Source organism: Oncorhynchus kisutch, unplaced genomic scaffold (assembly GCF_002021735.2).
Source record: "Oncorhynchus kisutch isolate 150728-3 unplaced genomic scaffold, Okis_V2 Okis06b-Okis10b_hom, whole genome shotgun sequence".
Lineage (NCBI taxonomy): Eukaryota > Metazoa > Chordata > Actinopteri > Salmoniformes > Salmonidae > Oncorhynchus > Oncorhynchus kisutch.
The window spans coordinates 10,013,430-10,027,355 of record NW_022261983.1 but is presented as its reverse complement, the minus strand read 5'-3'; the positions used below and the strand labels follow the sequence as shown (position 1 = coordinate 10,027,355).

At 43.5% G+C, this 13,926-nt stretch overlaps 2 protein-coding genes across 3 annotated transcripts in view; one reads left to right on the top strand and one right to left on the bottom strand.

Moving 5' to 3' along the window:
* Positions 1 to 13,926, top strand: part of LOC109897428 (proton channel OTOP2) — a 30,490-nt gene that overhangs the window by 513 nt on the left and 16,051 nt on the right. The window contains exon 2 of the mRNA XM_031814393.1: positions 1,145 to 1,223. Coding sequence (XP_031670253.1) covers positions 1,150 to 1,223 — 74 coding nt within the window. The 5' untranslated portion in view covers positions 1,145 to 1,149. The remainder of the gene's footprint in view (positions 1 to 1,144; positions 1,224 to 13,926) is intronic.
* ush1ga (Usher syndrome 1Ga (autosomal recessive)) overlaps positions 1 to 13,926 on the bottom strand; it is a 29,727-nt gene that overhangs the window by 7,098 nt on the left and 8,703 nt on the right. Inside the window, exon 1 of one of the 2 annotated variants that reach the window (XR_004206860.1) lies at positions 325 to 879. Coding sequence is in view for 1 of the 2 variants with exons in the window: in XM_020492160.2 (XP_020347749.2) it covers positions 325 to 781 (457 nt within the window). In the remaining variant the exon portion in view is untranslated. Of the gene's footprint in view, positions 1 to 324; positions 880 to 13,926 lie in introns of those variants that run through there. The other variant, XM_020492160.2, reaches the window with a different exon arrangement.

Genomic DNA, 13,926 nt, shown 5'->3' with positions numbered 1-13,926 from the left:
TGACACACTGACAGTGGTGTTGTTTAGGTGGTGCAGTTTGTACTGACCTGAGAGTATGGCACACTGACAGTGGTGGTGTTTAGGTGGTGCAGCTTGTACTGACCTGAGAGTATGGCACACTGACAGTGGTGGTGTTTAGGTGGTGCAGCTTGTACTGACCTGAGAGTATGGCACACTGACAGTGGTGGTGTTTAGGTGGTGCAGTTTGTACTGACCTGAGAGTATGGCACACTGACAGTGGTGGTGTTTAGGTGGTGCAGCTTGTACTGACCTGAGAGTATGGCACACTGACGGTGGCGTTTAGGTGGTGCAGCTTGTACTGACCTGAGAGTATGGCACACTGACAGTGGTGGTGTTTAGGTGGTGCAGCTTGCGGCTCACTGAGCTGCTTGTGTAGCTGGAGAAGCTCATGGCGTCTGACATGGACTGCTCCGACGCCGCCTCTTTGTGGAACTTGCGCTCCATACGCTTGTGGTGCTTCCGCTGCAGCTTCACACACTCCTTAATCCTCCTCTCGGCCTCGCGGAAAGCCCGCTCCTTCAGCTTCCCCACCAGCTTGGGGTTGAGGGCCGACTGCTTGGCGGCGATGGAGTCCAGGTAGCGGACACAGTCCATGTGGCTTTTGGTGGCGGCCATGTCCAGGGGCGTGTGGTAGTCGTTGTCCAGGCACCACATGTTGGCACCGAAGGACACCAGGAAGGACAGGCAGTTGTGGTGGCCGTTGGCGGCAGCCAGGTGGAGAGGTGTGTTCCCCCATATGTCACACTTATCAGGGTTGCCTCTGCAGAACAAGACGAGGTACAGACATCAGCTAGAATGTTGCTCCAGAGAGGCTGAAGGAAGCAACGGGCATATAGCACACATATGGCCTCCATATTAGACAGTCTTCATTCTAATATGGATGTTGTACACAGACCTGGGACGAACAGGACTATGCAAAAGTATTTCAAATACTTGAACTGCTGGATTTAGTCCCCCCCCCCCCCAGAACCAATGGAGTAGTCCCAAATGTGAAAATATAAAGCTAAATCTAATTCACCACAAATACGTGCTCTTAGTAAACAAGATACTTTTTTCCCACTCTTACCTGTACTTGAAACATCAATTTTGCAACGATGTCAAGATCATCCCCAACTCTTTACAGTGCCAATGAAGACCCGTGCCAAGACAGAGGTGATGATGCTGTTACAACAAGTCATGCTGTTCTGTTCCAAAGGCATTCAGTAAGTGCTATCTGTGAGTAATATGAACCAGGAGAAGGATAACTCACTCAGATACTCCTAAACATAGCAGGTACCTTGTGAGAAAGCCCATGATTTTTTAAATCATGATTTCAGCACTGAGATCTCATCCATGGGCTGTTCATCGAGTCTTCATAAATCATGTTTAACCTTCCATCACAGTACCCTTTAGCACTGATAAATCTCTGCAGCCACAGCACCAGCACCACAGTAAACTAATCCTTAATGACACCAAACAGATACACAAGTTATGAGATGAACAATACCACTGTTTGGACCTGTTGTCATTACGTTTAGAGGACTTCTCTGTCTTCTCCATGCTTTCCATTCCCCTACCATCAGCCTACCATGACCCCATGGCACCTCAGCCTCCACTAGGACCTACAGTGGGGCAAAAAAGTATTTAGTCAGCCACCAATTGTGCAAGTTCTCCCACTTAAAAAGATGACAGGCCTGTAATTTTCATCATAGGTACACTTCAACTATGACAGACAAAATGAGAATGTTTTTCAGAAAATCACATTGTAGGATTTTTAATGAATTTATTTGCTAATTATGGTGGAAAATAAGTATTTGGTCACCTACAAACAAGCAAGATTTCTGGCTCACAGACCTGTAACTTCTTCTTTAAGAGGCTCCTCTGTCCACTCGTTACCTGTATTAATGGCACCTGTTTGAACTTGTTATCAGTATAAAAGACACCTGTCCACAACCTCAAACAGTCACACTCCAAACTCCACTATGGCCAAGACCAAAGAGCTGTCAAAGGACACCAGAAACAAAATTGTAGACCTGCACCAGGCTGGGAAGACTGAATCTGCAATAGGTAAGCAGCTTGGCTTGAAGAAATCAACTGTGGGAGCAATTATTAGGAAATGGAAGACATACAAGACCACTGATAATCTCCCTCGATCTGGGGCTCCACGCAAGATCTTACCCCGTGGGGTCAAAATGATCACAAGAACGGTGAGCAAAAATCCCAGAACCACACGGGGAGGACCTAGTGAATGACCTGCAGAGAGCTAGGACCAAAGTAACAAAGCCTACCATCAGTAACACACTACGCCGCCAGGGACTCAAATCCTGCAGTGCCAGACGTGTCCAGGCCCGTCTGAAGTTTGCTAGAGAGCATTTGGATGATCCAGAAGAAGATTGGGAGAATGTCATATGGTCAGATGAAACCAAAATATCACTTTTTGGTAAAAACTCAACTCGTCATGTTTGGAAGACAAAGAATGCTGAGTTGCATCCAAAGAACACCATACCTACTGTGAAGCATGGGGGTGGAAACATCATGCTTTGGGGCTGTTTTTCTGCAAAGGGACCAGGACGACTGATCCGTGTGAAGGAAAGAATGAATGGGGCCATGTATCGTGAGATTTTGAGTGAAAACCTCCCATCAGCAAGGGCATTGAAGATGAAATGTGGCTGTGTCTTTCAGCATGACAATGATCCCAAACACACCGCCCGGGCAATGGAGTGGCTTTGTAAGAACCATTTCAAGGTCCTGGAGTGGCCTAGCCAGTCTCCAGATCTCAACCCCATAGAAAATCTTTGGAGGGAGTTGAAAGTCTGTGTTTCCCAGCAACAGCCCCAAAACATCACTGCTCTAGAGGAGATCTGCATGGAGGAATGGGTCAAAATACCAGCAACAGTGTGTGAAAACCTTGTGAAGACTTACAGAAAACGTTTGACCTCGGTCATTGCCAACAAAGGGTATATAACAAAGTATTGAGAAACTTTTGTTATTGACCAAATACTTATTTTCCACCATAATATGCACATAAATTCATATAAAATCCTACAATGTGATTTTCTGGATTTTTTTTCTTATTTTGTCTGTCATAGTTGAAGTGTACCTTACAGGCCTCTGATCTTTTTTAAGTGGGAGAACTTGCACATTTGGTGGCTGACTAAATACTTTTTTGCCCCACTGTACACCTCTACACTACAGTCAGCCTGTAACACAACCACCGGCTTGTCAACACCACTACACTAACCAGTGTCTTGTTTCACGGGAGGCCCGGGCCAGTCAGGCTGCCCCTGACTCAGGAGCGTACTACCAGGGTGTGCATACCTGGTGATGTCATGCTCAATTCCTTCAGTCGCGCAGCATTGGAGCTGAGTTTTCCCAATGTAGTGACATTACAGATTACTTAATGTCACTAATATTTGTTTAGGGACAGTACAGTTGACTTAAAGTCACTAATATTTGTTTAGGGACAGTACAGATGACTTAACGTCACTAATATTTGTTTAGGGCCAGTACAGATGACTTAACGTCACTAATATTTGTTTAGGGCCAGTACAGATGACTTAACGTCACTAATATTTGTTTAGGGCCAGTACAGATGACTTAACGTCACTAATATTTGTTTAGGGCCAGTACAGATGACTTAACGTCACTAATATTTGTTTAGGGACAGTACAGATGACTTAACGTCACTAATATTTGTTTAGGGCCAGTACAGATGACTTAACGTCACTAATATTTGTTTAGGGACAGTACAGATGACTTAACGTCACTAATATTTGTTTAGGGCCAGTACAGATGACTTAACGTCACTAATATTTGTTTAGGGCCAGTACAGATGACTTAACGTCACTAATATTTGTTTAGGGCTGAGGGGCAGATTTGAGTTTAAAGTGTTCCATAAAACATTGATAACATCTCACAACGTGATTCGTATTTCAGTTCTATTCCCAGGAAAAGGGAATTGTTTACAGGAATTACATGTAAGTGAAGTCCTGTTTACCGCCAGCTTGTACTTCAACTTATCCTTTCAGAGGTTTAAATATTAACAGGAAGTTCCTCTATTTAAAGGCAGTGTATAAACAGCTGTCAGATTCGGAATGGTTCTGGATGGTGGTACACTAACCTTATTGCTGATCTTAAAGGGGAAGTTCATGATATTACAACTTGATGTTAGATGGTTCCTGACCCTGAAAGTAGTCTAAGGGCCAGGAGACCAACTTTAATCCATGGTTCGTTTTTAAATGTGTATATATTTTATTTATCCAGGTGAGTCAGTTAAAACCCCTTACACTGGTGGGCATTGGGCTAAATGAAATGTTTTCCTCAGAGGAAGTATGGAAAGCATAATCATGGTAGCAATTAAAAGGGAACAGTTTGGAGATTATGGGACAAGTATTAGACTAAAGGTGAGAACAACAGTTCACCTGACACAAGACTGAATCCACTGTTGATTTAATGTGATTTTACATTTACAGCACTTTTTACTGCATTTGTTTAACTAAACCAGAAAATACTCTGGATACATTCAGTAAAATGATAAGAATATTATTGTGAAATCTGGGGTAGGTGCAACATAAGACAATAGAATGACAAGGGTTTGAGTGAGAGGACTAACTGGGGTCTCCAAGGGGCCACACACTTCTCTAAGTGTGAACAATTCCTAAGTCATTTCAATGCATTTCCATGACTCAAAAGGAGAGTCTTCAACTATAAGGTGTTTTTGTATGTTCTATAGTCAACATGAGAGCCCCATTATAACATGACATTAGTGTTAAGGCTTTCACAGGGCAATTCAGAGCAGCAGATTGTAATTATGTTGCACATAGAATAGAGTCATGAGTGCATTAAAATGCGTGGTCCACTGCAAATCGTTGTCCCAATACAACAAACATTGTCTCATTCTGTTCAGAACAAACCCAGGGTATAACACCATCTCATCTTGTAACTGTACATCAGTGTTCATAAATGCTGACATTGTTTATTACATGAGTTTTTAATGATATGGAAATGTGAAGTGCACATGTATACAGCCACTGCCTTACGATATAGGCCCTTATCAGAGTTCAAAGCTGCCTGTAAAGGACTACAGACAAATTCTTATTTACAATGACGGCCTGGCCAGTGATGACTAGGAAGTGTGGTGCAATAAATCAAATCACAACTAAACATGTGACAACACAGAAGGACAGGGACATGTGACAACACAGGACAGGGACAACACAGGACAGGGATGACATGTGACAGGACAGGGGCATGTGACAACACAGAAGGACAGGGACATGTGACAACACAGGACAGGGACAACACAGGACAGGGATGACATGTGACAGGACAGGGGCATGTGACAACACAGAAGGACAGGGGCATGTGACAACACAGAAGGACGGGGGCATGTGACAACACAGAAGGACGGGGACATGTGACAACACAGAAGGACGGGGACATGTGACAACACAGAAGGACGGGGACATGTGACAACACAGAAGGACTGGGACATGTGACAACACAGAAGGACTGGGACATGTGACAACACAGAAGGACTGGGACATGTGACAACACAGAAGGACTGGGACATGTGACAACACAGAAGGACGGGGGCATGTGACAACACAGAAGGACGGGGGCATGTGACAACACAGAAGGACTGGGGCATTTGACAACACAGAAGGACGGGGACATGTGACAACACAGAAGGACAGGAACTGAGGGGTCACTGTCTAAATCATTTAGAAACAGGGGTCACAGTCTAGAAGATTTAGGAACTGAGGGGTCATAGTCTAAATCTTCTAGGAACTGAGGGGTCACGGTCTAAATCTTCTAGGAACTGAGGAGTCACAGATGTACACAGAATAATAGAGAACAATGAAACAAATATACTTTATATTGGTTAGGGTCTGGTAGGGTTTTATTTATTATTGAACCTTAATTTAACAAGGCAAATCAGTTAACAAATTCTTATTTTATAATGACGGCCTACCCCGGCCAAGCTCCGCCTTATGGGACTCCTGATAATGGCCGGTTGTGATACAGCCCGGGATCAAACCAGGGTCTGTAGTGACTCCTCTAGCACGGAGATGCAATGCCTTAGACCACTGCGCCACTTGGTAGCCCATTAGGGGGTCAGATAGGGTCAGGTAGAGTGTATTCTACTTGTACAGTAGAGGTCAGGTATTATTCAACACTGTTCTATAGCTGGAGGATATGTTGACAGGCCGATTGATGGAAATGTGAATGTGTGCTGTTCATCATAATCAGTGAGAGAGAGGTACAGTACACATTTAGTGTAGTAAATGTTTTATAAGCTGTATACCGTGGGAATTCCTAGAACTAGGTTTGTTATCAGTTACTTTATCACCACACTGTCTAAGTGGACCCGCCATTGTGTTACTTTGTGTGCATTTTCCCTCAACAAAATGGTGGAATGATGAAGCCCATCTTGCTTCTCTGGGGATCCCTTGCATGTTGAACTGTAGATGACATCCCCATAGTCAAGCATGGGGAAGATCATCTGTATTGGTGTCAACCGGGCAGAGGGGTGAAAGAGGTCCTGTTACAACAGAGTCAATCCAATCACTTTCTTGACAACACCCCTTTTGATTTGAACAAAACCTTCCATACATATTTGCCCATTGTAGAAGTGATCAGAAAGTGACTCTTTTTGACATTGAAGAGATAAAGGTGCTCAATGTTGACCCCTGTTGCATACCCCACCATACCATGAGACTTGTCTTCATCACTGGAAAAGATCAACGGTTGAGATGATCTTTTAAAAGCTTACAAACAGGGTTGTCAAACTATTTGATACTTTATAAAAAACGTTATTCTTTTCAAGAAATTGACATTTTTAAACCTTTACATGTGTCTCAACCAATGGAGGCACAACGCAACCTCAGATGATGTGAAGTAGGGTCTAAGTTACAACATATGCAAAAATAAAAATGATCTGAACACTCAAACTCCATTTACGTTAAATGTAAATAAATAAAAGAGCAACAAATGACAACTGTATTTCTCCATCCACTTACTTCATCATTTCAGCCAATCACTTTTCCTGGCATGTTTTCCATCTGATCCTTTAGATTGCTGCTGCTTATTACTATGATAAATCACATGGCGAGGACGTTTTCTATCAAGCTAATATATCTAATAAGTGGTGCAAGGCAAGTAGGGCTGACCCCAATTAGTCGATGGTTGATTGTTTGGTCGATCAAGATTTTTTTTTAGCCGAGCAGTATACACACTGCTCAAAAAAACAAAGGAACACTTAAACAACACAATGTAACTCCAAGTCAATCACACTTCTGTGAAATCAAACTATCCACTTAGGAAGCAACACTGATTGACAATACATTTCACATGCTGTTGTGCAAATGGAATAGACAACAGGTGGAAATTATAGGCAATTAGCAAGACACCCCCAATAAAGGAGTGGTTCTGCAGGTGGTAACCACAGACCACTTCTCAGTTCCTATGCTTCCTGGCTGATGTTTTGGTCACTTTTGAATGCTGGCGGTGCTTTCACTCTAGTGGTAGCATGAGACGGAGTCTACAACCCACACAAGTGGCTCAGGTAGTGCAGCTCATCCAGGATGGCACATCAATGCGAGCTGTGGCAAGAAGGTTTGCTGTGTCTGTCAGCGTAGTGTCCAGAGCATGGAGGCGCTACCAGGAGACAGGCCAGTACATCAGGAGACGTGGAGGAGGCCGTAGGAGGGCAACAACACAGCAGCAGGACCGCTACCTCCACCTTTGTGCAAGGAGGAGCAGGAGGAGCACTGCCAGAGCCCTGCAAAATTACCTCCAGCAGGCCACAAATGTGCATGTGTCTGCTCAAACGGCCAGAAACAGACTCCATGAGGGTGGTATGAGGGCCCAACGTCCACAGGTGGGGGTTGAGAACACCAAGATTGGCAAATTTGCCACTGGTGCCCTGTGCTCTTCACAGATGAAAGCAGGTTCACACGGAGCACATGTGACAGACGTGACAGAGTCTGGAGACGCCGTGGAGAACGTTCTGCTGCCTGCAACATCCTCCAGCATGACCGGTTTGGCGGTGGGTCAGTCATGGTGTGGGGTGGCATTTCTTTGGGGGGGGCCGCACAGCACTCCATGTGCTCGCCAGAGGTAGCCTGACTGCCATTAGGTACCGAGATTAGATCCTCAGACCCCTTGTGAGACCATATGCTGGTGCGGTTGGCCCTGGGTTCCTCCTAATGCAAGACAATGCTAAACCTCATGTGGCTGGAGTGTGTCAGCAGTTCCTGCAAGAGGAAGGCATTGATGCTATGGACTGGCCCGCCCGTTCCCCAGACCTGAATCCAATTGAGCACATCTGGGACATCATGTCTCGCTCCATTCACCAACGCTATGTTGCACCACAGACTGTCCACGAGTTGGCGGATGCTTTAGTCCAGGTCTGGGAAGAGATCCCTCAGGAGACCATCCGCCACCTCATCAGGAGCATGCCCAGGCATTGTAGGGAGGTCATACAGGCACGTGGAGGCCACACACACTACTGAGCCTCATTTTGACTTGTTTTAAGGACATTACATCAAAGTTGGATCAGCCTGTAGTGTGGTTTTCCACTTTAATTTTGAGTGTCATTCCAAATCCAGACCTCCATGGGTTGATAAAGTTGATTTCCATTGATAATTTTTGTGTGATTTTGTTGTCAGCACATTCAACTATATAAAGAAAAAAGTATTTAAGAATATTTCATTTAATTCAGATCTAGGATGTGTTATTTTAGTTTTCCCTTTATTTTTTTGAGCAGTATATAGGATGTATATAATACACACACACACTACCGTTCAAAAGTTTTGGTCACTTAGAAATGTCCTTTTAAAGAAAAGCACTTTTTTTGTCCCTTAAAATAACATCAAATTGATCAGAAATACAGTGTAGACATTGTTAATGTTGTAAATGACTATCGTAGCTGGAAACCGCTGATTTGTAATAGAATATCTACTTAGGCGTACAGAGGCCCATTATCAGCAACCATCACTCCTGTGTTCCAATGGCACGTTGTGTTAGCTGATCCAAGTTTATCATTTTAAAAGGCTAATTGATCATTAGAAAACCCGTTTGCAACAAAATATTTCTTGCTTATATGATTTGAGAAACTAATCATCAGGAGTAGGCAGCGCCATAAGTGAGTAAACTGAGATACAACTAGGGAGTTAATCAGGGCAAATTTGTCCATAAATAGACAGGTATTTACCTCCATGGTTGCAGGATCTTGTCTATTTTTACAAGTTTTCTATTGAAATTCATTGTGGAGAGCTCATTTATATATTTTGTGATATGAATACCAAGTATGTCTACTTCACCATAAACCCATTATAAAGGTAAACTGCAGGGTCATGTAAAAGTTATTTTTTAAAGATCCAATACGTAATATTGTACACTTATCATAATTAGGTTTTAGTCCAGAAGAGTTATCTAGATCTTCAATGAGACATTGCAGGGATCTAGGTTGTGAACTTAATACAAAACGTGAGTCATCAGCATACATGGACACCTTTTGTTTTTAAGCCTTGGATTTCTAATGTAATGGAAAGTGTTGTGTAAATCTAAAGGGATGCTGTCAAAAAGTGGATTTACCTGATATAAAAACCCAAGTCTGTAATTTTCCAGTTTTCTTTGAAAAGCCATTAGGACCTTCACTAACATTAGCCACCGCTAGCTAGCTAACAATCAATGGAAGTTATAGGGACAACCGTGAACTGTTTAAAAAAAAAAAAAAAAAAGTTCCAGATGACCTTTAAGCAATAATTGAATTGATTTCAGTTGACTTTCCAACATAAATGCTTTAACAGACAGGGTTTGAGCTCCGTCGTAGCATCCCTATATACTGTAGCATTAGTTCTCCAACAGGCTTGATCAATAGTTGATGAGGTGCAGCTAGCATTGCACTGGTCGCGGGGGCTAGGGATACATTATTGATGGACAAAGCTGCAAGGTTTTCACAGACAACGGAGAAGCTGTGTGCCTGCCACGCTAGTCCCAACCAGAGCCAGGATTAGCACCTTTCACCAGCCTGATCTTGATTTCTTGTGTGACCAACCCGGGTCTCGTGCGCAACACAACAGTTTTAGTCCAATGAGTTAAAGGCATTAACTTGGAACGCCAGCAGATTAACACCTCACCTGCCTGATCCTGATTCCCCCCCCCCCCCCAGGAGAGCCATAGGATTAACTAACTCCTAACTTGCCTGACTTTAATTTCTTCCTGCCCTGATCTGACAATCCACACTCTTAGAAAAAAAGGTTCCAAAAGGGTTCTTCGACTGTCCCCATAGGATAAACCTTTTTGGTTCCAGGTAGAACTCTCTGTGGAAAGGGTTTTAAATGGAACCCAAAAGGGTTCTACCTGGAATCAAAAGGGTTCTACCTGGTATCAAAAGGGGTTCTTCAGAGGTTTCCCCTATGGGGACAGCTGAAGAACCCTTTTTGGTCCTAGATAGAACCCTGCACTATGAGAAAAAAGGTGCACATTACTGTACTTAGCCTTCTGAGCTAAAGCCTCTGCATTAGCTCAGGGAGCCAAATGATTAAAATATCACCTGCCCAACCCTGGTTTCTCACAGTCTAGTGTTACCTACAAGGGTTCAAACTGGGTCTCTGGAATGTATTTGCTGTCTCCTCTCTAGTGTGCCAATTTTAGTGTCTTGTTTTGCATGTGTCGTCTTGTCTGGAACATAAGACAAAGGTGGTCTGGGATGTCTAAATCCTCTAAGAACTGAGGGGTCACAGCCTAGAAGATTTAGGAACTGAGAGGTCAGTCTAAATCGTCTAGGAACTGAGGGGTCACGGTCTAAATCTTCTAGGAACTGAGGGGTCACAGACGCATACAAAATAACAGAACAATTAAAAAATATACTTTATATTGGTCTCTACTATTCTGTATACATGAAACATCCTTGAATTCATCTGACCTGCATATTCTACTGTACAGGTATGGTCAGGGTTGGGTAAGGCGTATTGTACTTGTATAGGGTCAGGTAGGGCTAGGTTTAGGATCAGGTATGGTCAGGTAGGGCTAGGGTCAGGTAGGGCTAGGGTCAGGTAGGGCTAGGGTCAGGTAGGGCTAGGGTCAGGTAGGGCTAGGTTTAGGGTCAGGTAGGGCTAGGTTTAGGGTCAGGTAGGGCTAGGTTTAGGATCAGGTAGGGCTAGGTTTAGGATCAGGTAGGGCTAGGTTTAGGATCAGGTATGGTCAGGTAGGGTTAGGATCAGGTAGGGTCAGGGTTAGGATCAGGTAGGGTCAGGGTTAGGGTCAGGTTTAGGATCAGGTAGGGTCAGGTTTAGGATCAGGTAGGGTTAGGTTTAGGATCCGGTAGGGTTCAGGTAGGGTTAGGTTCAGGTAGGGTTAGGTTCAGGTAGGGTTAGGGTCAGGTATGGTCAGGTAGGGTTAGGTTAGGTTTAGGATCAGGTAGGATTAGGATCAGGTAGGGTCAGGTAGGGCTAGGTTTAGGATCAGGTAGGGTCAGGTTTAGGATCAGGTAGGGTTAGGTTTAGGATCAGGTAGGGTTAGGTTGAGGATCAGGTAGGGTTAGGTTTAGGATCAGGTAGGGTTAGGGTCAGGTAGGGCTAGAGCTAGGGTCAGGTAGGGTTAGGTTTAGGATCCGGTAGGGTTCAGGTAGGGTTAGGTTTAGGTTAGGTTAGGTTTAGGATCAGGTAGGATTAGGATCAGGTAGGATTAGGATCAGGTAGGTTTAGGATCATGTAGGGTCAGGTTTAGGATCATGTAGGGTCAGGTTTAGGATCATGTAGGGTCAGGTTTAGGATCAGGTAGGGTCGGTTAGGGTCAGGTAGGGTTAGGGTCAGGTAGGGTCTGGTAGGTTTAGGGTCTGGTAGGGTTAGGGTCAGCTAGGGCTAGAGCTAGGGTCAGGTAGGGTTAGGGTCAGGTAGGGTTAGGGTCAGGTAGGGCTAGGGTCTGGTAGGGCTAGGGTAGGGTTAGGGTCTTGTAGGTTCAGGTTAGGTTCAGGTAGGGTTAGGGTCAGGTAGGGTTAGGGTTAGGTTAGGTTAGGTTAGGTTTAGGATCAGGTAGGATTAGGATCAGGTAGGTTTAGGATCAGGTAGGGTCAGGTTTAGGATCAAGTAGGGTCAGGTTTAGGATCAGTTAGGGTCAGGTAGGGCTAGAGCTAGGGTCAGGTAGGGTTAGGGTCAGGTAGGGCTAGAGCTAGGGTCTGTTAGGGTCAGGTAGGTTTAGGGGCAGGTAGGTTTAGGGTCAGGTAGGGCTAGGGTCAGGTAGGGTTAGGGTCATTCTGTTCTATTAAAACCTCTTCGGGCTAGGGGGCACTATTTTCACGTCCAGATGAAAAGCGTGCCCAAAATAAACTGTCTGTTACTCAGGCCCAGAAGCTAGGACATGCATATAATTGGTAGATTTGGATAGAAACAATCTAAAGTTTATAAAACTGTGAAAAAAATATCTGAGTATAACATAACTTATTTGGCAGGCGAAACCCTGAGGACAAACCATCCAGGAAAAATAAAAATTAAGGTTACTGTGTTTTTCAATTGGTTTTCTATGGGAAACTATATTTATGAGGCACCTGGTTACAGTTCCTATGGCTTCCACTAGATGGCAAGTCTTTAGAAATTGGTTGATTTTCTTTTGAGAAATGAAGAAGTACAGCTGCTCGTTGTGAGTGTCAAGCCAAGTGGACTCTGTTTGTTGCGCACGACCTGGAGCTCGCTCCACGTTGAATTTTCCGCTATTGAACACAGTATATTCCGTCTTAAATTTGATTTGATTATTTATGTTTTAGGATACCTAAGGTTGGATTAGGAAAGTTGTTTGGACCAAGTTTACAGGTAACTTATTATATCATTTGTAGTCATGTTGGGCGAGTTGGAACAGGTGTATTTCCGAATCAAACGTGCCAAATAAATTGACATTTTGGGGATATAAAGAAGGAATTTATCGAACAAAAGGACCATTTGTGATGTTTCTGGGACATTTTGGAGTGCCAACAGAAGAAGATCTTCAAAGGTAAGGTATGAATTATATCATTATTTCTGACTTTCGTGTTGCACCTCCCTGGTTAAAATATGTTTGTCATGCATTTGTATGATGGGCGCTGTCCTCAGATAATCGCATGGTTTGCTTTCGCTGTAAAGCCTTTTTGAAATCTGACATGCCGGCTGGATTAACAAGTTAAGCTTTATTTTTAATGTATTACACTTGTGATTTCATGAAAGTTTAATATTTATAGTAATTTAATTTGAATTTGGCGCTCTGACATTTCACCAGATGTTGTCGAGGGGTAACAGGGGTAGCCGTAACAGGTTAAGAATATATATCACAGTTTAACTGAGTTACAAGAGTACTTTTCTTCATTAAATCTTTATTTGTCAAAATGCTAATAAAGATTTTTTTTTCTCTCATTTTTGATTATCAGTGTCTTTTGGGGCTCCTTTTTTGTCTACTCTCCTGGTAAATGTTTTGGGGTGCAAATGTATGTGCAAAGGGGACTCAAAGGGTCAAGCGCTTTAAAGGACTGTGTCACAAATGCCCGGGCCTCTGGGCAGACGAATCTCAAATAAATCTAAATATCAGTGCTATTATATAATATCTGCCAATTACCAGACACTTTATCCAAAGCCACTTACATTGATGCATACATTTTATGTCTGGTCCCAGGAATCCAACGCACCATCATGGCATTGCACACATCATGCTCTACCAACTGAGCTACAGACGACCAGCTATTTGATGATACATGATAATGTTTATTATGCAATTACAGCTCCAGTTGTTAGACATTACATGATTTTACACATCCCTCACTCTTCTCTGGGCACCTTTTACTGCAGGTCACAGCCCAATAATAACACACAATAACCCTTGTTCACTTAAAATATGATAAGAATGGAATTAAAAAGGACTGCACTGTCCTCACTATCCTGACTATGCTTGTTGTTA